Source organism: Ambystoma mexicanum, chromosome 2p (genome assembly GCF_040938575.1).
Source record: "Ambystoma mexicanum isolate Mex_15411 chromosome 2p, UKY_AmexF1_1, whole genome shotgun sequence".
In the NCBI taxonomy this organism is placed as follows: domain Eukaryota; kingdom Metazoa; phylum Chordata; class Amphibia; order Caudata; family Ambystomatidae; genus Ambystoma; species Ambystoma mexicanum.
Genome location: NC_090923.1, coordinates 122,774,563 through 122,800,998, shown reverse-complemented (window position 1 = coordinate 122,800,998; position 26,436 = coordinate 122,774,563). Strand labels below are relative to the sequence as shown.

Genomic DNA, 26,436 nt, shown 5'->3' with positions numbered 1-26,436 from the left:
GGGTTTTTGCCACTGGGTGTACGTTTTGTGCTTACTCAATACTCCTGGTGACTGCCCAAATCTTCTGGGTCGAGCCCTGCACTCTGGAACAGCGTTCAGGGGCATTTTACCACTGCATCACGCTGTTTACCCCCAGGATCATCAGCTTGGCTGTTGGTCAATCCTCGTCTCCAGAGGGGTCTTAAAATTTCATCACTATGCCAGATAGACAGCCTTGGGGCTTCAGAGTGCCTTACGCCCTTGTCCCTACCTTAGGGCATTTGCAGCTGTACTGCTGCCTGCTGCCTTCTTTTGTTCATTGAGCTGCTTGGAGTAGTTTATGCAGGTTCCCAAGTCTTCCTGCGAGCCTCCTTGCCAGAATCTCTGATGCAAGCTTGAGGGTCCAGGTCCTGGGGTAGCCTGTGCTATTTCTTGGTGATGCTGTTTGGCGTTGTTTTTGCAGAAACTACTCGCGCGAGTACCTAACCTTTGCTCCTGGAGAGATGGATTATTCGAAAAATACACCCAGTTGTCTCTCCGGTCTGGGGTAGAAATAGCTTGGAGGAGGGTCTTTACCGCAATTTCCATAGAATCCTATTGGGGTCCTCGTGTTCTGATATTTCTTCTGATGCCTCCTGGGGAAGCGGCTATGGTAGGAGTTTGGAGCGTGTGGGATTTGAAGGGAAGGAGCAGCTTGAGTTGCGTTTGGGAGGAGAATGAAGGATGGGGAGGAGAAGATGGGTAATTGAATGAAAAGAGCGCGCAGTCGCCAGAGTCCATGGAGGAGAGAGAGGAATCAACAGCAAAGAGAAGCAGGATTGGCAAGAGCATGCTCTGCAGAGAGCAATGGGAAGTTGTATGGAGAAACCACAGAGTCCCAGGCAACAAAAGGTTCACTACACAGAATCTCACACGACCAAAATGCAATTTAAATAAGCACTGTCTTCTTGATGAAAAATGAACTTTAAAAAGAAAAAAAACAGGGTCATATGAGACCGAAGATGCAATTTAACAAATAAAAACACATAAAAAACAGGTTCCTAGGCGCCTAAAAATGTTATTTAAGAAAAAATAGGGTTCTACAAAACCACAATGCAGCTTCAACAACACAGCGATAAAAATACAATGTTTAAAGGTGCAGCCTATGGATGTATTTGTGGTAGTTCATACAGTGGTCATACTTGTTAGGAAAGATATTAATTTTGCTTTGTTTGGTCTCCTGTCTTGAATTTGTAGAGGTCAGTAAAGCATTCTGTTTTAGTTCCCTTGTTTTTCTGCTCATTCTTATGTGTAAACTGATTCGTTCATAAGTCTATCAAGTACTGAGAAAGGCTATCAAGTACTGAGAGATTATGGGTCTATTTGTGAATTTCTTGTATTGTTACAAGAAATTTAGATTAGTTAGATTATAACTTTTTCTAGAATGGATTTATGATCAATTTTATAATGTGCCTAGGACGAGCTGGTGCCAGCAGATATTTTTCCTAATGGGTTTTATACTTTTTACTCATGCACTTTTGCATTTGCTGCAAAGGGATGTCGAAGGCGACTAGCCGCCTAAAATAGCCGTGTTGCAAGGTTTTCGCATGACAATTTTGTTCTTTTGCCTTATTCCTGTCATGTCAGGTCAGGAAACGCCATATATGAAATGTTCTTTCCCTGGGAAAGCTGCTGCTTTCGTAGACAAAGAGGAAGTTTGTGTGTGAGCCTGGATGTGGCGGTTGGACTGTCTGGTCAGAGTACACAACTAGTGCCTCAAGGTCTTTTGCTGGGCACGTGTTGTGGCCAGTGGCTATCCATGACTAGAAAGCCACTGCCAGTTTGAATGGTGCAGGGTTCCTACCATTGGTGGACCTGGACGAGCATCCAATCGAGACCTTGGATAAAAGGAGGACTCCTGCAGCCATTTCGACAGATCATCGTTGGAGCCAAGTCCTATATGAAGAAGAGCAGTGCGTTGACGTCCAGAGGGCGCCCTCTGTATTGGACCAGCACCAACTCCTTTGAGGTCCTGGTGAAGCCCTGCTCCTCTGCTTGATCTCAAGAAGACCCTTGTCGGTGCTTTGACCTGTGGACTGGTGAGAACAACCAGTTTCAACTCCTGCTCAAGGATCCGTGCCTTTGGAACTACCCCTGGATCAACTGGTGGACTGACCAGCTCTCTCCTGGGCTACTTTGCTGCAGACATTCAGAGTGTATCCTTGGAAATTTTAGGATCTTAACCTTGTACACCAAAACACATGAACCTGGATTTTCAGTCTTCCTGCATCAATGGAAGCCTTGGAGGACCTGACCCTTCGTTTGGCGCCTGTATTCACCCAACGTGGTGACCTCCGTTGCAATACCCCTCCTTCAATCCTGTGAGGTAGTCTTGCCCGCAGATGACTTCACCTTTCTTTATTTGGGTCTTCTACTGGTGTCAGTAAATAGAGTGTTTTTTTAAATCAGTTGGGTGTGCAACATCTTGGTGGGACCGTGGGGCTCAGCAGCTCCTACGTTGAATTGAAGACTGGTCATGACAGAATTGACAGACCATCGTAATCTTCTATTTTTGAAGTCAGCCAAGACATTAACACCTAGACAGTTAAGATGGTCATTGTTCTTTGCGGACTAAGATTTTGTGGTAACTTTTAAACCTGGAAGATGAAATGGGAAGGCAGACGCCTTATCTCGTCAGTTTCCCGGCAGTGAACAAGTGAAGGAGATTGATCAACAGCCTTTGATTCCATCTGAATGTTTTGTTATGGCAGGAGTTTCTGGAGATGGAAGATTTTTAAACAAGATACAAGATTGAATGACTCCTGATCAGATGGATGAGCGGATGCGACAGGTTCCGGTCAGAAGAATCAAGGATGGATTGACACCAGTTTAGATTTACCTTCAGAAAAGCTTTGTCACGAATCTAAGTTAACTAGGCATCTGGGATTTAGGAAGACTTTAGAATTAGTCAGGAGAGACTTTTGGTGGGATACTACGAGAGTGGACATTTTGAATTTTGTTAAGACTTGCGAGATCTGTGCTCGAGCTCTTCCCATTCCACCACATCCTTGGCATACAATTTCCATGGACTTTATCGCAGACCTCCCCAAGGACCAGGGTTGTTCAGTAATACTTGTGGTTGTGGATTTACTTACTAAGGAAGGACATTTCATTCCAATTAAAGGGGATGTGTCAGCAGCAAAACTGGCACAGAGTTTCTCCCAGGGAATAGTTCGGTTGCATGGATTACCTAGTCAGGTTATTTCCGACAGATGGTCCCAGTTTGTGTCAAAATTTCTGAGGGCATTCTGCAAGAGTTTGGGGGTTGAGGTAAGACTGACATCTGGTTATCATCCCGAGACCAATGGGTAGGTAGAACGGGTGAATCAGGAGTTGGAAAAATATTTAAGGTGTTATTTACAAGCTGGGGACGGTTGGGTGGATCTCATTTGGGTAGCTGAGTTTGCTTACAACAATTCCATGAAAGATTCTACCACTAGGTCTCCCTTCTTCTGCAGTCGAGGTTTTCATCCTCGTTTTCTGAGAGAACCCGGTTGTTGAGGAAGTAAGTAGTCCTGCAGTTGAGATCAGGTTATTAGCTATAAAGGAAAATTTGGAATGGGCAGTTAAGGCACTTCAAGTCAACTATAAAAGATTTGCTGATTCTAAGCGTAAGCCAGGTCCAGTTTTTCAATTCGGGGATAAGGTTTGATTGTCCAATGAACACTTGAGAATTAAGGTTCGAAACAAGTTTAGCCAACGTTTTGTTGGACCGTTTGATGTGGAAACTGATCAACCCTGTTGCTGTGAGATTAAAATTACCCACAAGTCTTAAGGTACATCCTACCTTTCATGTTATCCAGTTAAAACCTTTCCAGGCTGGTACCATATTAGGAATTTCCCCAGTCCAGTTTTGGTTGATTAACTATCTGAAGAGTTTGAGGTCAGAGTAATTTTGGATTCTAGGAGGAGCAATGGGAGATTACAGTATTTAATTGATTGGAAGGGCTTTGGTCCTGAGGAGCGTTCCGGGGAAATTGCAAGTTATGTTCATGCCCCTATGTTGGTTGCCAGGTTTCACAGAAAAAGTCCTTTCAAACCTGGTTCCGTGGGGAGCTCTTGGAGAGGGGGTACTGTCAGATCCCTGGGTAAATAGACTGTTTTTTAGATCAGTTGGGCGTGCAACATCTTGGTGGGACTCTGGGGCTCAGCAGCTCCTGCGTTGAATTGAAGATTGGTCATGACAACTGGAAGCTGTCTAGAACAGATTCCTGTGCACCGTGAGCAACCAAAACTAAATTCTATCACCCCAAAGTGACCTCTGCAACTACGGCCCCTGGGCCATCCTTGACCGGACCAAGCGCAGAAGATGGTTACCACCAACGGATTCTGGACCACCACCAGTAGTCTCTGGAATAATCGGAACAAGGAGGGGTAAGTTAACATACCTGTTTCTGCCACCCTCCCCGCCCCTGTCCTCCATAGGATTACATGGACATAATGTCTTGGCTATAACTCACTCTTACCTGCCCTTCGGTGATGGAACCTGGGTTAAGGATTCCTCTTTAGGACTATCCTAGTGTTTTGGATTGAGTGGAGTCCTAATCTGAACTTTACCTTTTATCTAACTTTGTGACTCATAACCACTGGCAATGCCAATCTCTATATAAACCTACCTGAAGAGTGAATACTTCTGAACTGGTAGATTTAGGGCACATGGCCCCAAACCATCTCAGGGTTAGACTTCATAAGATTGAGGAAAGCTATTTTGTGTTGATCCTAAAGAGGTGCCTATCTTTATGCATCTGAGCTACTTACCTGTGTTTCACTAGTCATTGTATCAAACGCTAATCTATCTCTCCGGAGGGTGAATGTACATATCTGTTGCATAAGGGTTTATGACAATATTTGTCTGTTTAAAAATAAATTAGTGTGTAAACTTATGGCCTAATAAATAACTAATTTTATATACTTACCCGTCTAATTGGAATTAGTGGGGTTGCTCTGTGTGAACTCATTGCAGCCCCAGACCACTCTCACACCCTTCCTGAGACTAAGCATTGCCACTCTGCTACCTCATCTTGATTGGGCTTGGCTAACCTCTCAGTGTCTTCTCTGTTCACCATAATATGGCGTCCTCCCAAAATCCTCTCACCAGGGCCGATTTTGGAAATACATCTTAACAAGTTCCATCAGAGTAACTGTGCTATTTTGGAGTTAATTGTAAAAGAGAGTGAGGTATGATCCAAAGTTCAATGATCCATGGGAACTAGCAAAGATGACAATGGGATGGGTAGGTAAGGTCAATATTCTCCCTTCATATATGTCCACAAGGTACAGGGGGTAAACGTCTTGTGGATGGGTCCCAAAAGCAGGATAGCACGACTAACCCAAAGTTAAGTGGTGGTTCCTGAGCAATTCTCAGAATCACGGGCACTTGCTGCGACTGTAAAAAAGCTGCTAAGGTGTGCGTTTGAAGCACAGCCTCTGATTAACTTTGAGTCTTGGCAGACTATATATATCAGAGATTTATTCAGCTTTTCATAATGTCGAGGGAATGAGGGGGTTAGGCCTATATATGGGGGTTCCTCCCAATAATCAGCATGATATCTATTTCTTTATTGTGAAGGGTCCTACCACTGGAATTGGAGACGATGCTACCACTATGACTGCCTTTGACAATATTTTCTTTGGCCCAGATGTTCTAGTAAATAGTCCTCTGTTGACCACTAAGTTGCGAGTGGCCCTTTTCAGACTTTTATCCATCTTGTTAACATTTCCCTGTTGTTCCCAAGAAAGGTTTCCTGGAAAGGGTTTGCTTGGGAATGACTTTGGAGAGGGAAGTAAATAAAATTTAGAGAACTTTTCAGTTTATTGTATATAAAATGTGTGTAAAATGTGTGCTTGTAAATGAAACTGAAATATACATTAATCCATATGTATGTATAAATTAATCTGTGTACTGTAAGGGTGCAGGGGGAGACTGACACACAGGTGCCATGGTATCTGGCAGTAACCTTTAATATACCAGAAATAATGAGAAAACCTACCTCTAAGAGGGGTTTCCCTACCTCAACTAAAACTATGAAGGATTTGGTCAGGATGCTCGTGTAAATCAAGAGTCCACAGTCCTGTGCCAAAAATCTACTTCTGTTTCTTACACTTATACCTAAACTAAAGCGGTGGTGGATATGACTTCCTTCCCCGACCCTTCCTTGGCTTTGTTCTCATACTCTTGGTTTTTACTTTCACAGTTCACAACACCAGAAGGAACTTTGCCTAGCCTTTTCTCAGGCTAACTTCCTAGTTCACAACACCAGGGTGTGAAAAGCCAAAAATGACACGCGGACACAGCAGAGTATGTTTTGGTTATAAACTTTTAAAACTTTTTTTTAAATAGTTCAACAAAACAAAAATGTATTTAGTGTCCCAGAGGATATCTTCTTCCTCTTTACGTTGCAGTTCACATTTGAGGAAATGTTCTCCCTTCCATAGGTCTGTTCATGATACTTGCAAATTCCTAAGGGGATGAATCATCCTTGGGCTTCTTTGGTCAACAAACAATTTAATTATAATGCAACTCGGATGCAAGTCTCATCTTTATGGGATACCTTGTGTACTCCCCAGTCTGGTTCTTCTCCACATTCAGTGGGACTTAATTCAAAGTCTTGGCTTGGGCTGGTGTACTCTCTTGCCAGGGCTTTTTGTGCATAGTTCACTTTATGCACTTAATTCACAAACTTGAATTGACCCGGTATCCTCTACTGCCACGACTTTCCATACAATGTTCTCAAAAATACTTGGTGGCAGGTTCAAATCTTAACGTAGGCCTATTTCCATTACAAAGATTTGGCTCTTGTCGTTGCCACGCCTGGGTGTGCCTTATTTGGCTTGGTTCCCCCTGGGGTCACTCGACCCGTTACTCTTGTTCACCCAGGGCTTCCCGCGATCTCTCGGACCTTCAGCACCCATCTCTCCGCCTGCGTACCTGTTTCTCTGGCGTGCAGCATTCCTCCTGTCCAGTCAGCAGTGCTTGGGTGCCTTTCGGGGTAGACGGCTTGTCTACCACTTGCTTCTCGCTCGGCTTTCCCCCAGTGCCTAGGTTCTCTGGCTCTGCTGTCTCTGCCGCTTGCTTCTCGCTTGGCTCTCCAACTGCAACTGGGTTCTCAGGCCTGGCTGTCTTTTCCCGGCCACAGACAAGCCGGAAGTTTTCTTCGGGCAGCCTGTCCAGAAGGTCTTCCTCCTCAGATCTCCCTCTCTCTTTCCTTGCCTCATGGCGTTCTTGGTTTCACAGGACTCCTCCAGGCAGAGTCTCGCCCAGCTATGCTGGTTGGGGTTTTTAGATGTCCATGCGCCGATTTAATGGCTCATAACGACTAGAGCGCGTCTTGTGCTTTTCACATTCATGGATCTTCATTGCTACATTCAGCCTCCTCGTCCCGGTGTTTCCAAACAAACATCAAAGACAGGGGGTTTTTGGTGTTTTACTCATATGATATTTAGTAGGTGTTTTGGGAAGTGGAAGGGAACTATCAGAGTAAGCCATAAAGGCTTGAAATATGGAAGGAATATCCCTAAAAGGGAAAGGAGGATATATTTTCTTAATCGACCCTGCCGCGTCACCCCCGAGGGTCACCTCCCCCATGTGGTCCTCCCTCATATAGCCACCTCGAGGGTCTGGAACAGGTGCGGATGCCGTCCCCTGGCCACATGGGGCCATCTCCGGACGAGTGACAACATCGTCAGATTCATCACAAGGGGAATGTCTCCCTTCCCCATAACTTTTCTCAGGCTTACCTCACAGTTCACAATACCAGGTGGAATGACTTGCGTCCCCTCGCCTCTATGATTTTGTCATGAACCGTTAACCCCACCTGGCCCCTCTGGCACAAATGGAAGAGAATGGGAGTAAGATAGATCCAGCCCTCTTCAAAGATGGCATTGGATTGATCCTTGGTTGTGAACCCTTTTCAGCAGTCTAATTGTTTTCAAAATGGCCACCAACAAACTTAAGTTAGCAAGAAGCACCGGGACAGCTGTATAAAAAGGATCTCCCCACCCAGCTCTGAGAGTCACTTCATCCTCGACTCTACGCTCCTGTGGGTTTTCCCTGCACTTTTCTCTTTTTCTACTCAATGTTCCCTTTTCTCCTACCCCATCTTTCTTTTCCTTTCTTGAGCTCCTTCTCAACAGGGGAACTTGGGACACCATCCCTTCTTAATTGCAACACCCTGCGTAACATGTTCACCATTTGTCTACATGCGCGTTGCATACGTTGTGGCTCTGATAATTAGAGCGCTTTTTCAAACTACCCTTCCAAACCTTCACACTTAGTAATGGCTGCTACGCTGATTCCTATCGCACCCCGCCATAGTTGTGCTTCCCTTGAACTCGCATTAATTAATGCAGATTTAAACCCTTCCTCCCTGTGCCGCACTGCCAGTTCCCCACCAAGCACCCGCACCACTATTCCAGCCATCTATTCCAGCCTTTGTAGCTCCCCATTGTTTAGGCGCCAGTTATATATACACTGTGCACACTGCACTGTAAGTAATCAGAGTTCAAAGTTGTTTATTAAACTGCAAAAGTGGGTGAGATAAACGCATAATCTAAACCTAAAATGGTAGCAACCTTCGAGCATCGAATGAAATTAAGGCAGTCCTAGTGGGGTCGGGTCAAATAAAAGGGTTTATACTAAGAAAAACCTATTGCCAATCCTTATGCTAATTACAAAAAGAGTGGGATAGGATTCATATGCAAGAAAGAAGTGTTCACAAATATGGTGTCAGGATGCAGTAGTTGGGTTCTTGTTTCCCCACGTTTTGAACACAGGATAAGGTGGAACCTCTGAGCACAGCACACTTCTCGGTCTTCCCCAGCACGAGACGACAGTTCCGCTCGGTACCTTCAAGAACCTTGATGGCCAAGTCTCTTTTCCTGCAAAAAGTCTCTTGCCTTCGAGGGTCAGAAAATAACACACCAAAAAGTTCCTTTTATACGGTAGTTTGAGTGGCACACAGCTGGATTCCCCTCGTCCAGGCGCAGACCCTTCTCAATTTTCAGCCTCCCGCTTTCGGGTTCACTATGGCTTTTCCTTGGTTCACGAATCTTAATGTGTTTTTAAACAATTCTCCAGGCTTCGCCCCTTTCTGTCGGCATCCCTCTGCCAGGTTCACTCTTGGCAATCTAACAGTTCATTGTGGACATCCCTCGGTCGGGGTCACTTCTGTCACCACACTGCTGCTCATAGGGACTTCCGGCTTTGCCCCCTTTTTGTCAGCATCCCCCTGCCGGGTTCACTGTTGCCAACTTAATCAATCATGCCTTTCTCAATCACCTGTCGGTCAAAGACTTTCGACTGTACAGAGGATTTTGCAAGACCCCTGTATGACCACTTTGACGGTTCCTTTGCAGTATTCCTGAGGCCTTCTGGTATTAACAGCTTCAACAAACACGGGATTGACCAGAGTCTCTCGAGTAAGCACCCAAGTGGTGCCGGATCACTCTGCAGCTGGTCTCCCCTTTATTCTAACAGATCTTTGAACTTCCCTTAAGTTGCTACTTTGCGGCTTTCATTCAACACAGTTTGGGTTTTTATCGGTTCTTCCTTCGACTCACCGGCTGTGATGAACCGCTTGGCTTTTCAGTATTTCTGGAGTCAAGCCCGGTACCATGGTAGCAGCCGCCTCCCTCGGTCCTGCTTATCAGCGTAGGCACGCTCTGTGTACCGCTGATATCTGCTGCAACCTACTTGAGCTATTGTCCTTGGTCTTACGTTTCCTTCTGCAGAGGTTTCGCGGGTCTTGGTTGGAAAGGGCAAGGTCGAGTCTCTCCTAGTCAGCCTCTCAATATTCGCTGCCTTTTTAATCCTCTTGAACTGTCGTGCCTGGATAGAGGTCTCATCGTGCAGTCTGCCTTGCTCGTAGCGTGCTCTGTGCTCCACCTTTTATCCCTGTGAGGACTGGATATGTTATTTATAACGCGCTTAATACCCAGAGGTTTCTAATCACGGACCCGGGGATCAAACCTGTGTTACTCGGTGTCTTGCTTCGAAGGCTAACATGTTACCCAGGAGCTATCCTCCCGAGACCAAATGGAAAGGGCCGCCAGGTGTGTGTGATTCTGGTCAATTGCCTGACCATGCCTGACCCTTGTATTGGGACACGTTAGGTAAACGGCTCAGGTGTTAGCCTGTTTGTGGTGTGCAAAAGTGTCAGTGTTGGGAAAAGGGGTGAGGGTACAGTGTTTTGGAATATCCTACATGGTAGGAGGGGGAAAAGGCGTTGAAAGAAGGGGGGATACTGCATCTCACTCGGTGTTCCACTTCTGCTCCCCAAGGACACCCCATCCAGCTGATCCTCCCACACTGGTCCACCCACCAGGAACTGGATCCAATAGCGATGGCCGTGTCCTGGCCACCTCGATGACAAATCCCCAGGCACTAGCTAGGGAGACAGTCCGGTTTCTCACAGAACGTGCTCCATGATATCAGCCGCAGCATACTACCGTTCATTTACTCATTCCTTTCTGGATATGCTGAATTACTGTGGGCACAAGATTCTCTTGATCTCTCTTCTCCCCATACTCCGGGCATTCAACATCTCACGTGGACCTACAGAACACCGTGTTACAGCAACATGTACATCCCTTCTGTGCTGCACCCTGTTCTTCGATTGGGTTTTCTTCCCCGATCAGGTTTTGTTCCCCAGATTCCCCGCCGGGATCTGTTTATTTACCTAGCAGAGACCAGTATGGGGTGTGTAAGGCTCTCCACTGTCATTTGCAGAGGTTACGATATACTGGTGAGTTCATTGTATTTCTGTTAGAATAAAGGCCTTGTGGTCATAACAGATTTGTACACTTCTCCCAAATATAGACTTGGCTTCCAGTCTTTTGGGAGTGGGTCCCAGAAGAACCGTAAGATTCTCTGCTGTGAGTGTGGCAGACCTGGTTCACTAACTTGCCAGGTACTGCGACTTTGAAGTATTACTTTCCAACCAGCTTTTTCCCAGGCTATTTTGTCAGACACTTTGTCTCACCTTGCGTCCCAGTTCGCCTTTTTTCTCGCCGACTTGCTTGCGGCTCCTCCAGGGCTACACTGAGACATGTCCGGACAACCATTAAAGGAAACATTTAAAATTACTGTGTACTGTATCGCTACATGTGTTCTAGTTACCAAAGGGGAGGTTAGACGCCCAACACAGATGCAAGAATCCCCAAATATGCAAATTAATGCTAAACAGCTTCAATGAAACATAGGAGCACTTTATATAGTGTTCATTTCTCGCTTTCCAGGGTCTTGAAGTGAGGTTACACAGGATTCTAGCAAGAGGGTGCTTCTCTGTAGATCTGCAGCCTACGGCGTGGGTTGGAAGGGCATGGGGCTGCAGAGAATGAAAAGATTGATTTTAGGATCCCTTCACTGAACCGCCTTCTGAGCCTGGCAACATTTTTCTTGATGTCAACCGTCAGTTCCCCACTTTGCCCTCAATCAGGAACTTGGAACACTGTATTTGGTAACTTGTGGTCAAAAACTTGCACCCAGAATAGAGTCGGGTTTGGCTAAGGATGGTTGAAGGGGTGCCAGCAGGGAGGTAGTCATCTGGGGAATAGAACATGTTTTGGAGAAAGTCAAGTTGCCTTACTTTGCTTTTAATACCCTGACGCACTTAACGAAATAAAACATACAAAGCATTTCCTTATTTGTGGTTTCTTATGCTTTGATTTTCCTTTATATATTAAAGGTTTCCTGGGTTGGCCCTAACTTCCTGGTGATCTGCATTACTGCCCCCCCCCTCCAGCTGACATGCTGTATGATAGCGTGGGCACAAATGACATCTAGAGAAAAATAGTCACTACAATTTGATGGAACAAAATGTTTTAAAGTAGTAATTTGCCTACCTGAACATTCAGAAGAAGTGCTGAGTGTGCATAGTGTGGGTTTCATCAGCCTAGAAAGAGTTTCTGCAGCTCAAAAGTAATTGATGCACCCAGGCATGTCTGCACATTAACTGGCTGTACTCCCAAATACAGTACAGTGGAAGTGGGCATGAATGTGTAGAACTAACTTTTTCTTTTTTAACAGATGAAAGTTCCCTAGCCCTTACTACACTCAACACTTACACCTTGCTGCTCACTCACGAACACGGGCACTCTAGCACTCACCCCCCCTCTCCCTCTTCCCTTTTCCTCTCCCTGCACTTGCACGCTCTGAATGCGCAAAAGGCCTAGTTGGTTAGTAGTCTTTATCCTCCAGTGCACTAATTGTTTTCTATCCCATATTCCCTCGCTGTTGCTCTACTGGGCGCTTTGAAACACAATTTTACTTGTTGTATAAGCGCCCAACAAAAGCACAATAAATAAAAATAAAATATGCTTGTGGGTAGCCACAAGAATAGAGTGCAGTGCCAGCGAGCCTCTATTTCTGGTTATGAAAATCACAGGAATGGTGAAAGTGTGCCTGAAGACATGCCACAGTCCTTACATGCCGGGACTACCTGCTGGCTACAGCCAAACAGAATAGTGCAGCAACAAGACAGCTGGAATGGACGGGATGCAGCTCGTTTCAACTAAATGAGGCATAACTACTTACTTTGAATACATCTAGCACATAGGTATGTGCCAGCATTCCATAGCGATCATTCTAATATACAGCAGAAACATTTGATAGGCATGGACAAACACATATGGCACTTATGGGCATACTTCCAATGTAGCTTGTTGTGCCAAAATAGCAAGCCGAGACCTTTATCTTTCTTTGCACTGTTGCTGGTTGTGCTAAGGCACAAAACACATGGATGAACAATCAGGAGTGCGAAGGAATCGGGCGAGAAGTCCCTTTCTGAATTTGAGAAAATGAGGAAAACAAACGATATTTCAGATTGCAGAGTGGCATGCACCTACAAGTAGCAATCACTTTTCTTAAATTCTTTATTTTATTTCTTGGTCCAAAATTTCAAAATCACTTCCTAACTCGTGGTGGACTGCTATAAAAAAAACACACACATATTTTAAGGCATTGCAAAAGCCTTGGGGCAGAGCCCAGAAAATCAGAATGCTCTACAATGCGGGTAAAGGGAAGATTAGACCACAGGATGTAGCTATCGGGAGGTGGAGCAAAGCTATGCAAACTTGCAATTTCAGTGTGGGTCAGGGAAAGAGAAATTTCATGGACAACCCGCACAGAGCCAGAGCCTATTGGGCCTGTGACATGAGGTTTTTCTAGAAATGTGCGTGCAACGTGGCACAGCTGCTGAAGTCATCTCTGTCCCGTCCAAAACAGAGAACGAGAATGATGGTTGGACGGGGGCCCGCAAGTCAGGTGCCCTGTAGTGGCTTGACTAATGTGCCCATGCAAGGAAATTATAGAAGAATATGCTCTGCAATAGTGTGAAGGGTTCCAAATGTGAGGGGGACAACTTGATGAAGGTTTTTCACAATTAGCCATTTTATTAACATACAAGGTGTGATGTGAGGTGTGATAAACACCTCACTGTCCCTAACCTAAAGAGGATTTCCCTGCCTATCCAACTAAGACTAAAGGAAAACACTAACAAAAGGAATCCATTCCTCACACTTGCACATACTTAAAACTCATGAAGGTATGATATGGCAATTCAGGTTTAACAAAATAACAGTTATGCTCAACATAAACCTTATAACCAGGTATTCTTTTAACCAGGGTCGGATTCCCTTCCCCTGGGTTAAAGCAGGATTTTTCAGTTCAAAGTTTGAAATAAGAAAGTTCCTTTCAGTAACCAAGTTCTGCTATGAATACAATACACAGTTCTTCTCACCCCTAAAGTGTGTCACTTGGCCTTTGGCAAAGTTTCCACAAAATGAAAAAGTCTTTGTATTTACACTTCTAGTTAATATTCCAATGTAACTTCTCCTAGAAAAACAAACACTAACCTGTCAGGACTAGCTCTAAAGAATCCCTTTCCAGGTATACTTACCTGTCTGGATTACAACTCCAAACACTACTACAAGTACTTTGACTTTCAACAACATTAGGATTCACAACTTCTATTACACATTGGTGCTGTGTATTCCGCTGCTTTTGATTTAGGCAATACTTGTTGGTGTCTTGCTCAACTACTGCCTCTTCTTCACTCTTGCAATACTGGTTACAATCTTTCCGCGATATTGTTCTCTCTTTGTTTTGCCAATGTTGGTTATAGTCTTTCTGAAGTATTGACCCCTCTTTACTTTGGCACTGCGGGTTATAGATTTCCTTCAGTATTGTCCCCTTTTTACTTTGCCAATGTGGGTTTCTATTTTGGTTCAATAGTGCCCTCACTCTGCTTTGGCAATACTCTTGGCTTGGGCAATAATAATTGTCATTTATTTTCTTGTCCAAAAGTTCTCATTATGGCAATATGATCTTGCATTCATTTGGTATTCAAAATAATGATTAGCAGCCAGCAATCGTCTATGGAGTGTTCCGGGATTACCTAATAAGGGTGCTTTCTGAACAACCAACGGCTTCGGTCATATTCCCGTAGCCCATGCCCATCAGGAAAGGAGCTTGTCTTGCTCCTCGTGCACTCCTGGTGCTCGCCAGTCACCGGGATAAGGCACGCAATAGGGTGAGTCTCTCTCTCAAAGGGGAAAATATTTCAAAACACTTTCCCGCTGCGTGACTTCTGCACTTCAGGCTTTCAATCTCAAAGACCCTCTCAGGACTGACATTCGCTTCAAAGACAGCAGCTCCAGCATCTTCATTTCTCCCCTTCTGCAACGGCAGCTGACAACTTCCTCTACTATTCAACCTTCCTGTTCAAATGGCTTGCATCTGAGGGGACTTTAAATAGTCAAAGGTCCTGCTCAGGTGATAACCACTAGACTGCACAATGCAGTTCTGCATCTCTGAATCCCTTTTCCTCATCCCAATACTTCGTGTATTGTGGTACTTGACGTCCCCAATGATCTGGTTCCTTTTTTCATCATAGGCCTCAATTTGACAATAGGCCATCAAAACTGTAGGGTCTCTAGGGAAGTTATTTAGCAGGTTCTCCCAATTCTCCTGACACGAGTCCGCTCTCATGTGATCCTCCTGCAGAACAACACCCCCAGGGTCATGAAGCGTCTGTCTTTCCCTGGCCACAAGAGAAGGGTCCAAGGCCACGTTTTTTGGGATAATCACCTCCAATTCATCAGAATAGGCTCTGGGCCCCTTCCATGGGACGCCCCATCAGTATGGAGCCAAGGGGACAGGATGAAAGAGTAACATGGGTTTTGAAACCATAAACTAAGATCATTCTTTGTTATGTCAATGTGATTCATAGAGCACACATAAGCCACAAGTCCTGTTGGTGCCTTGTAGAGCAGAGTAGGAGGGTTGAGAACTGTTGGCTTGGAACCTCTCGGAATTTCTTTCTACCTCAATGTATGCGAAAGGTCTGAACACTCTGCTAAAGGTGGTTTCTTGAGACCGCAAACAATGCAATAACAAACAAAAGAAGCAAATTCATACATATAGATAACAATATAAAATAAACCCCAGTGTCTCCAGTGAAACATAGCTGCCCCAGGATTTGGAACCAAGCGATAAATTACTTTGGTAGCAGATACACTTTTCTCTCTTTCTGGAGTAGTAGCAAAGGACACTGGATGAAGGTGCCCAGAACTGAAAATTAGATCTGGGAACAGAGCAAGAGACTACTTGTTTATGAGACCAAGACTTCTCTTCCCACTCCATCCACTCTCCTTCCTCATCACATCTCCCCCATAATACGTTGAAAAGGACTTAAGGTAGTAGAAAGACCAATACAAGAAACCCACGTGTCCAGTTTTCTTGCATCTGTCAATTAGGTGCATGTCCTAAAAAGTGAACAAAGGTATCTTGCAGTATCAGCATCCCTCCTTGATAAGGACTACAGTAATTTTCAGGGTTGTCCTCTTTGGGAAAAAAAAGACTGTGGACATTGAAATTGTGTGGTTACATTTTATTGTTCAGACAATAGCACTTTGACAAGAAAAACAATGTAGACAAAAAAATCCAGGACAGGTTTAAGGTCCCACATGGCATTTATTTATTGTAGGATTATTATAGGGAGCTGTATGGCATTGGATCCAGAGGCATCCAAGCTCTGTAACAAATCAGGGTGAAAAAGCCATTACAGATTTTAAGCATTGTGGCTACCTCTATTGGACTAAGTGTCAGGAAGGAATCGTAAATGAAGGAAGGCACCATGAAAGGCAAGCTTTTTAGAGATGTGGATACAATGGCCCATTTGCAGTGGGCTGTGGCATGCAAACAGCAGTTCTTTGGCTCCATACCAACCATCACTGTCAGTACAATGTGTTTCTACTTCAGTTGGGAATATTCCAGTTCGAAAGCCTTGAGGAAGACAATTGTTTTTAAGGCTCTGAAGAAGCTCATGATGGGTTGGTAAAGCATTCCAGAAGTTTTTATACTTGTAATGTTTGGACAGCAAAGCGTTTGGATCTTGAGGATCTGAAGCCCAGAAGATTATGGGTGGCTAATCATAGGAGACAGGTCAGATGTTAAAATACATTTAAAAAGTAAGAAGGTACCTGATTATATAGGCACTGTTGCATAAGTTACAGTATTAACTTTACTATTTCTCAGATTGAAATCCAGCGGAGGGTCCCTACTACCGGTGTGATATGACCTGTTTAGGAGTTGACCACCATAGTTTTGTTATTTTTTGAGTTTGGTGAGCATCTCATGGGGTAATGCTGTGTATGTGATGTTAAACTAGCCCAAGCTAAATATGGCTGCTGCGAAGTCAACTTGATTCTGTGGGATGGTTGTGTCAGTAGTCAAAGGGCCAGTTTTCTTGACCAACTGGTAATCCAAACTAAGGGCCTCATTACAAGTATGGCATTAAATGGTAAAATTGGTGGTAAATCTGTTACTGCCACCTTTACCACTACGCCAAATTATGAGGTCGGGCCTGGAGTGGAGGATTTACCTCCAGCAGGATGCTGGAGGTAAAACCTTCCACTCACCGACGAAAGATCTGCAGAATCGGCGTAATTACTGCAGTAATTCCGCCAAAAAGGCATTTTGAGTCCAATGGACTAAAAAAGAAATGGGGACTTACACCCCCACGTGTAATCTGGTGGTAATTCCACTGGACCAAGTAGCAGTAATGATAATTCAGTTGGCCAGTATTCTGGCAGATTTACCGCTGAGATACCGGCCAACACAGAATCTAGAAAAACAGTGGCTGCTCTCTCACAACCTATTAATGCAAACACTTCATGCAAGTTTTCAAGTAGCAAGGAAAAGTATCATGCCTTGATACTTACCATAAACCCTGTATGATATCGGCACACAGCAGCGCGCTGCCAATGCCCTGGATCAGGTTCAGCAGAGAAAGAATTCCAGCATACACGTAAAAGCTCTTCCTTGCTGTTAAATAAATGCACAGACCATAACGCGTTAGATTTAGGAAGTGTATCCTAGCGCAATAAAACTCATCTCAAAAGGAAATGGGGTGCACCCAACATGCCAACAGCCCTCAAGCAATCTTTGAAGAAAGAACAAAGTACCCTGCCCACAAAGAAATCTATGTGAAAAAATATATTGTTAACCAAACATCCCAAGTTTGGTCAATTTAATTCAGGGAGAGGCAGGATATGTCCGCCTAATCTTTATGTGTGTCAGGTTACACCGGTGCCAAGTGTTAGACAAAAGTGCATACAGTACCCTCTGGGACCACCACATACAATTAGGACTACGGGTGTAAACCAACCTTTGGTATAAGTCTGTACTACACAGTTTGTGGTAGCGAGCTGAGCAGCCAGGCTCATCTCAAAAGGGAATGTGAGCAGTACAAGGATGTTACACAGAGGGTCTTACAATCACAGTGGTTCAAGTAGACACTTACACTCACGGTTTCTTGGTAAAACACGTATTCATTTATAATACAATCATTTAGAAAATATTCACTAGAAGGAGGCAACTTAATATTATACACAAATACACTTCAGTACTGAACCAATACGTTTCTGAGTAAATTAGGGTCCCCTGAAATAGGAGCAAAATGGCATTTCAGTTATTTTAAATGGGAGTAAAAGGCACAAGTTAATAGAATAGATCACACATACTTTCTTAGGCAATGCAAATAGTTTCAATTCACTAGAGGACTCGATTCAGTTCAACAGGCCTAGGCCAAAGTTAATGGGCTAGTGTCTTGGATAGGAAAGAGCAGTTCTTGTAGTAAACGGTAAAGTCTTTGCCAAAGTTCTCAGAAGTAGTTTGTACGAAAAAGAATCATATGTTGGGTCACAAGCTGATTAGACCTGCAAGTTGGGAAATGTTTCACGAACTTTCACCGCGAGAGATGCGTTCTTTCTATTGGGATCGCACAGTACCTTATTATGAAGCAAAAGATGCAGCTGAAGACGATGGTTCCTGGCAGTTCCTGCAGATCTCACTGTTCCTGAGTCTAAGTCGTGGGGACAAGAGGGAGGACGTTGGGTTACTCCTGCACTGCACGGGATCGTTGGAAAATGCAGACAAAATGGAGCCACTTAAGTATGAGTAGCTGTAGTCAAGCACACAAGCTGGTGTCCTTCCCCTTGGTTAATCCTAACCAGCTCCGGGAATGGTATCCAGGTGGCTTACAAGTTGATTGGTCCTACCAACTCAAAGGTAGAAGGAGAAGGTTATACTTGGACTCAAACCATCCAACTGTAAGGGTGACCAATGCCCAGCACAACTTATCAATGACGCTGCTTGAGAACTCGCGCCCTTCATATCTAAACTTATTAATTCCTCATTCACATCTGGTACCTTCCCTAACAATTTCAAAGAATCTTGGGTACTACCACTCCTCAAAAAGAAAACCCTTGATTGCCCATCCATACCCACAAATTACAGACCTATAACTACTGTGCCATTTCTCCGAAAAATTCTAGACAAAGTGGCATACATTCAAATACACAGCTTCCTGGAATCCAACCTCTTACTAGGATCTCGTCAATCTGGTTTCCGTCCTCAACATGGTACAGAAACAGCTCTAATTGACCTTAAGGTCCAAATAGATGAACTTGGAGACAAGGGCCAATCAGCTTTACTCCTCCTGCTAGGTCTCTCGGCTGCATTTGACTTGGTTGACCATAAAGTCCTATGCAGTCACCTAGATTCCGCAGCACACTTCTCAAAGGAAGCCATAATATGGATTGAGTCATCCTTGAGCAATAGGACTATGAGAGTCTTCTAACCCTCGGCATCAACAGACCCTATCCCTATAACCTGCGGTGTACGCCAGGGATCCTGCGTGTCACCGACGCTCTATAATGTATTCACCAAGCCCCTCTTTGACGAAATGGACCATTTGGGTATCGCCTACACGAATTATGCAGACAATACCCAAATCCTCCTACCTCTCACTGGAGACTACTCTCTGGCCCTGGCCTTGGTGAATAGAATTGATGGCATCGTTCAGGCATGGATGGCCACCCATGGACTATGCTTGAACGATGATAAAACAGAGCTTATTATTCTAGGCACTACGGCTCACCTATCCAAACTAAGCCCGGACTATGCCCACTTCACCATTGACGGTAATGACATCAAAGTAGCTAAGGAGGTGAAGACCCTAGGCTTTTACCTAGATGCCACCCTTAACTTTAGTAAACAAGTCAATTCCCTGGCATCTGCTACTGCATATACGTGCAAACTAATCAGAGCAAGTAAACAATTTCTATCCACAAACAGTTGTCTAATTCTCTATAGAGCCCTCATACTCTCCAAATTGGAGTATTGTAATGCCCTGTATGTTGGTGCGAGTAAACATATAATCCAAAAAACGCAGGTACTCCAGAACAATGCTTTGAAAGAAGCACTCATGATAAATAGAAAGGAATACATTTCATCCACTAGCAGAAAATACAAATGGTTATCTACCTTTGACAACATTTGACTCAAAACGGCCACCCTCACTTACAAATGTCTAAATAATAAAGCACTGCCATACTTAACTGATAGGATTATCAGAAAAACTTCCCACAGACCGACTAGATCAGCGAACTCCAACTGCCTCCTAGTACCACGTTTTAAACTGTCCACCATTGGGGGACACAGCTTCCCAGTTAATGCAGCTCAACTGTGGAACTCCTTGCCTGCCCACCTAAGAGAACATCAAACTTTTGCCAAATTCAGACAGAATATGACTAATTGGCTGAAAGAAAACGACAAGTAAACTGACATGCTATAGCCATACCTTAGCTGCCTCTAATACGTAGAGGCCAGCCCTAGCATTTTGCTAATTATGTACTTGACTGTTAATATTCCTCCCCACTGTATATTTTTATGTATATTGATTCACTTACTGTGCTTTACTCCCTATTGGACACTACTCTGTATATTAATTTCCTATTACTATGTACTTATTCCCTCATTTAAATTACGCTGTGCTCCTGATTCCTGATGTACTGCATGTACCTTTGTAACCAAGCTTAACATATTCTTATGTCTTGCACCCTAATTCCCCAGGGTCTGGCGCACACAATAAATAAATAAAACGAACAAACAAACAAACAAACGAAGAAGTTGTCCTTGAAGGGGCTTCTCTGTCGAGGTGAACTTGGCGATTTGGATCTGCAGCAGGGCTTCAATGGGCAAACCAACGTTCCAGGAGTTGCAGCAGCCGTCCTCTTCCAGCTCGTCTTCCATTCTTTCGACTACTTTCGAGTCCAAGAGACTCACCTTTTAAACAGTTTTCTCCCTTTCATGCCACCCTAGCTGCCACTCACCCAGCAGGGTGGCTGTCCTTGCCGGACAGTCAGCCAGCCAATCACGCCAGAATGCATTTGCGTCTCCTAGGAGACTAAGCACATGGAGTTTCGGGCACCTCCCTCACTTCCTGCCCAGCCCAGACACTCAGACACCAGAGGCGGACTTCAGTCCTGAAGCCCACCAAAGGCATAGAAACAAAGGGACCAAACCTAGTTTGTCGCGCGGAGACAAACTCTATAAGGACCTTTCCAAAAAGAAAAGGCAAAAAAAGAAAAGGCAAAAAAAGAAAAGGCAAAAAAAGAAAAGGCAAAAAAAGAAAACCGGGACTGGTTTAAACAAAGGGGCTTAAGGCACCATCTTGAAAAACATGGCTCCCGCGATTTCTAGCTACCGGTGTTCGCGGTCGGGAAAAATCATGGTAGTTCATTGTAAAACCATTGCCACCAGCCATTTTGATTGGAAAGGGTAGCATGTGACGGCTACATGAGTTTCTAGACATAGGAGATACTAGGTAGCCCCTCCAGCACTCAATAGGAAGATAGTGTGTGCTGGGTCTAGGAATTCAAAAAGACTAGTAAAGTCAATGTAACCTTACATTCTCTGGGAAACAGTAGTTTATCCCAGAGAAGGAATTTAAACCTTTGGGAAGTCTCAAAAGACATCCCTGCATTGAGGGTGCTGTGTAACACGAATAAAAAAGATGATGCCTATGGAGTGGTCTAAAACTCCATAACCAAACAATATAAACACAGAAAACAAACAGATTTAAAAAGTACAGAGTCCCAAAGTTCAGCAAAAGAGCTGAACCAGCCATTCAAACAAAATTGCAATTGTAACACAAATGTTCCAGATAAGTAAGAAAGGGGATACATTGTATCCCCCCAGCACTCCACATAAGGTGGGGTGTGCTGGCTCACTATATAAAATGTAAAGGGGGATGAAGATCCCGCTTTCATGTACTTGGGTGATATGATATGATATGGCATTTGTAACGCACCTATACACAAGTGTTTCAAGGCACGACGAGGCAGGGAGGGGGGAACAGGGGGAGGACAGACAACGATCCTACTAGGCCAGGTGTCATTCAGACCGCGCAAGTGCAGTGGTAGGGGGAAGGGAAAGTGCAGTACAAGGTAAGTAGAGTAGAAATAAATAGATAAATAAATAAATAGGGCCAGCTGGTGGCAAGTGCAAGGTAAGTGCAGACAAGTGCTGGGAACGGGGGCTGTAGGGATACAGAGACAGTCCCACAGTGCAGGGGTTGCCAGGGAGGCAGTGCAAATGGAGAGTGGCTGGGCCCAGGACCGAGGTCGGCGAGAGTGGCCCAGTTGCAGATTCAGCGAATAATTAGCAGGGGAGAGGGAGAGAGAAAGCAGAAGCAAAGAGGAAGGTTTTGAGGTGCTTCCGGAACCGTAGATGGTTCTCCTCAAGTTTCAGGGAGGCAGGAAGGCTGTTCCAGAGGGAGGCCCCTGCCGCGGAGAGAGATCTACCCCCAGCTCGTTGCTTCGAGAAGCGGCTGACCCTGAGGGAGTTGGAGACGGATGAGCAAAGGGCTCGGGAAGGAAGATATTTAGGAAGAGAGAGTTGAAGGTATTTAGGCCCCAGGCCCCAGAAGGCCTTGTGGACAATGCAGAATGTGTGCTGCCATTCTGAAAAGTATATATAAGGTTATTTTACTCACCTGTGAATTGGTTATGTCTCTTTCCCAAAAGTAATGCGGTTGGCTTCACTTATCAACTGGGTCTTGCTTCCCCTGACCTGCTTTATAGCCTGTCTAGATTAGGTCGGCCTTGGGTTTTATTTACCTTGAATAGCTTTGTGCCATCCTAAAATAAGTTAAGAGTGATTGCTTACCTAGTCTGTGATACACTGAACTGAAAAGCAACTTTGATGGTATATTACACCCTTATGTTTTACCTACCTAGAATAGCTGTGTGCCATTCTTAAAAAAGTGTCCTGTAAGTTTAGCTGACTTTGGTCTGCCTGGTGCAATCCTCAATTATTGTAGAAAGTTATTGATTACCTTAGTCTGTGTTCCACTGATCTGAAAAGCAACTGTCTTACTCATCTGGTAGAACTGTGTTATCCTGAATATAGTTATAGGTTTATACTGTTCCATTAAGTTGTGTTCCACTACTCAGAAAGGTATCCTGGTAACAGGGCTGGTTACTAAGTGATTCCTTAACTGGGTATCACTGCATGACTGACAATGTTTACTACCCTTGACTTACTGTAAAAGTAATCTAAAAGTAACTGATGGTTTTAGTACCCATGGATATGTGTGTCCTATACTAAATATATTTGAGAAGGTCCAACTTCCCTAGAAAAACTGTTTGTTTTTCTAGGGTATATTATGTGCTTTGGTCTGTGTACTTTGTGTTGTGTTTTTATAATTGTGGTTATATAGAATGTGACGGTACTTAATTTTCCCACGATTCCTCTTGGCCTACTTTTATATAAATACACCATTTATTTTTACAATACATATTGTTTCTTTGGACCATATGTATGCCACAATTTCTTTGTATCAAGATGCAGCCCTCTCTCCCTTCTAAGGTAAGCTTGCTGCTCTGTCTACGCTACAACATACTCCTTATACTAAGAGTGGAATTTTGTACGGTCTCAGTTGTATGGTTTTACTAAACCCTTAGTTGGACTTCAGACAAACTGTCCGAACACTGAGGAGGAGCATAGATCTAAGAACTAAGCGAAGAAGAGTGTTTATGTTTTGCCCATTCCCCTTTGAACGCAGCTATGAGTAGTGAGCTGCAGAACAAACATCAGTGTGGTTTAGCAGCTCCTGCAGAACTCAGCTAATCAGGACCTGACAATATCCCTTTAGGTCAGAGTTGGCAGAACTGCTGACAGTTTCTGGGACATCACAAACCCATGTTGGAATCAGGGAGAAGTTTATCCAATATCCCTGCCTATTAGTCCCCAGTGCAGTTTTCCCTCCTCAGTTCCCCATCATATATATACACAACTGTGCCTATACCTATCCCATTAGGATCAACAAGAACCCCCGGCACACTGTCCTGGCTCTCCACAAGGGCTACACATCTAGCTGACCGCCTTTGCCAAGCCCATTGGGTTCTACACAGACAGACAATTATCCTTCACATAGCAAGGAAGACATAAATGGCTTGGTACCAACTTCCCCCCCTGCAGAACATCAAGCTCCAAGCCTTGGTCCACTCACACCTGGATGGTAGCAACCCCTCCTTGAAGGGCTTCCGACGACCACCCGAGTGTGTCCTACATACTACAGCACAAGGCAAAGGACTTCTCTGACCACAACACCCTGACCAACACCAAAACTGCCCTGGCTCCCACTGCAAGCATGCATCATCTTCAAATGCTGCAGTATAATATACAAGGCTGTCCCCCACAAGCCCCCAACGTACCTCGATGAGAAGCTAAGCATTTCCAGAAGCCTACAATCCACCAGAAAAAAGGGCTTGTGCAGACTTGAACAACACCAATGCAGAAAGAAAAGACATGCCTTCTCGGTCTATGCCCCAGGCTATGGAATCACCTCCCGTCAACACCATACACGCCCAATCACTTCAACAGTTCGCAGGAGAGTTATAAGGCGGGCTTTAGTGGTTCAAAAGGTGGGAGGCTTCTTTTTCAGCGACTTCACCTGCTTTAAAGTACTGTGTGGCTGGGAACTGTGATAATGGTGGAGGCTGGGCAGGTTGGTATGTGCTGGTTGAGAATACTGTGATTGGCGTGAGTTTGGGTGATTAATCTGTAGGAGAGTATTTTCCTTAACTGTCATTGCATTCAGGAGACCAGTACCCTCCCCATTCAATGATGGTGGGGAGGAATCTAGTAATTGATTCACTGTGATTCTCATTATGTAACTTGTAAGCTTTGCACTTTCTTTTTGCTGCGCCCTGTTACCTTTGGGTCTGGTGCGCATTAGAAATTCAATAAACAAACAAACATTGGTCAGCATCTATGCTGGAAGACATTGTGGAACCCTGTGCAACATTCTCAACTGCCTTTCATCCCATCTCTTTGTACCAGCAGGCTGCAAGCTCCTGAACTAGGCTCCTCTGGGTCCTGGAAAAGAAAGTAGCATAATAGCAAAAACAAAGACCTTATCATGCCAAGCACGGACGATCAGCAAGAAATATGGAAAGTTCACATTGATCCCAGTCCTGTCCTTTTTCAAAGCCAAGGTGATCCCGAGCATAAGGAACAAGTTACTTACCTGTAACTGTTGTTCTCCAGCATGGGTTTGGCATGGATTCACATGCTCATGAATATTCCCCGTCGTCAGGCTGGGAATCCTCGGTAAAGAAAAAATCAGTATCAGTTTCGTTTCTGATCTGTCTTTCGTAGTAGTAACCAATCACTGATCTCTGCGTCATACTGACCACAGCCAATGACTGCCCTCTATCTAAGCCCCACCTCTGGCAGCCATCTTCAGATTTGGTAGCACGTGAAGAGGCAGTATGACCAAGTGAAGAGCCGCAGAGGGGTAGGCAGGAGGGTTCGCATGTGAATCCTTGCCAGACCCATGCTGTAGAACAACAGTTACGGGTAAGTAATTTGTTCCTTCTCCAGCATGGGGTCTGGCATGGATTCACATGCTCATGAATATAAGAATAAATAGCAGTACACACATGCACAACCACGGGGGGTGGCAAAAGGCTCAACATTAAGCAATACAAAAAACTCGACATTAAGCATCTCTTACCTCCTCACCAGGCTCACCTTAAGCGAACAGGTTGCGCAGCACTGCTTGGCCGACCCTGGACTCCTCCCTGGAATCCCGATCGACGCAGTAGAATCTCGTGAAGGTGTGCGTCGACCTCCACGTAGCAGCCCTGCAGATGTCCAGCAGGGGCACACCAGATAAGAACGCCGTAGTAGCAGCGATCGCTCTGGTCGAATGGGCTCTCGGACGGCCTGGCAGCGGTCGGTTAGCCAACTGGTGGCAGTGCATGATGCAGCCGGAGAGCCATCTGGAAATAGAAGACTTCGAGAGAGCCTTCCCTTGATTCACAGGTCCAGAGTTCACAAACAGCTGTGATGTCCTCCGGAAACTCTTCGTGCGGTCCACGTAGAACTTCAGCGCTCTAGCCACATCCAGCGAGTGCAAAGTCCTCTCGGCCGGTGACGAAGGAGACGGGAAGAAAACAGGTAACACCAAGGGCTCGTTAAGATGGAAGTCCGACGGCACCTTGGGCATAAAGGAGGAGTGCGTCCTAAGCACCACCCTCGAGGCATGGAAAGCCAAGTACGGTGCTTTGCAGGATAGGGCCTGGATCTCTCCCACTCGTCGTGCGGAGGTAATGGCCACCAGGAATGCAGTCTTCCACGACACAAACTTCATAGTGCGGAGTGCATCGGCTCGAATGGGGGCCCCATGAGCCTGGTCAGCACCACGTTAAGTTCCCACGCCGGGGCCTTCACCGGCGGGAACGACCGGAACAGTCCTTTCATAAACTCTTACCAGTCGATGGGACCACAGGGACGTCCGTCCTGTGGTTCTGGTATATCTGGAGATCGCCGCCAGATGAATCTTAATGGAGGCATGGGCTAGCCCAGCCTTTGCCAGCGATAGCAGGTACGGCAGCACTTGAGGGGCCGTAATCCGTAGGGGGTTGATCTTCTGTGCTCGGCACCTCTTCCACTTATGACCGTAGCATTTGAGAGTCGAGGACGCCCTGGCCTTTGCAAGAATCTCTCTGCAATCGGCCGGTATATCGTAGCCTCCAAACTCTAGCGCTGCAGGAGCCAAGCCTGCA

At 45.0% G+C, this 26,436-nt stretch overlaps 1 protein-coding gene across 5 annotated transcripts in view; it reads right to left on the bottom strand.

Moving 5' to 3' along the window:
• Positions 1-26,436, bottom strand: part of TPRA1 (transmembrane protein adipocyte associated 1) — a 510,038-nt gene that overhangs the window by 28,599 nt on the left and 455,003 nt on the right. For all 5 annotated transcript variants that reach the window (XR_011301886.1, XR_011301887.1, XM_069643376.1 and 2 more), the window contains exon 10: positions 17,239-17,341. Coding sequence is in view for 3 of the 5 variants with exons in the window: in XM_069643376.1 (XP_069499477.1) it covers positions 17,239-17,341 (103 nt within the window). In the remaining 2 variants the exon portion in view is untranslated. The remainder of the gene's footprint in view (positions 1-17,238; positions 17,342-26,436) is intronic.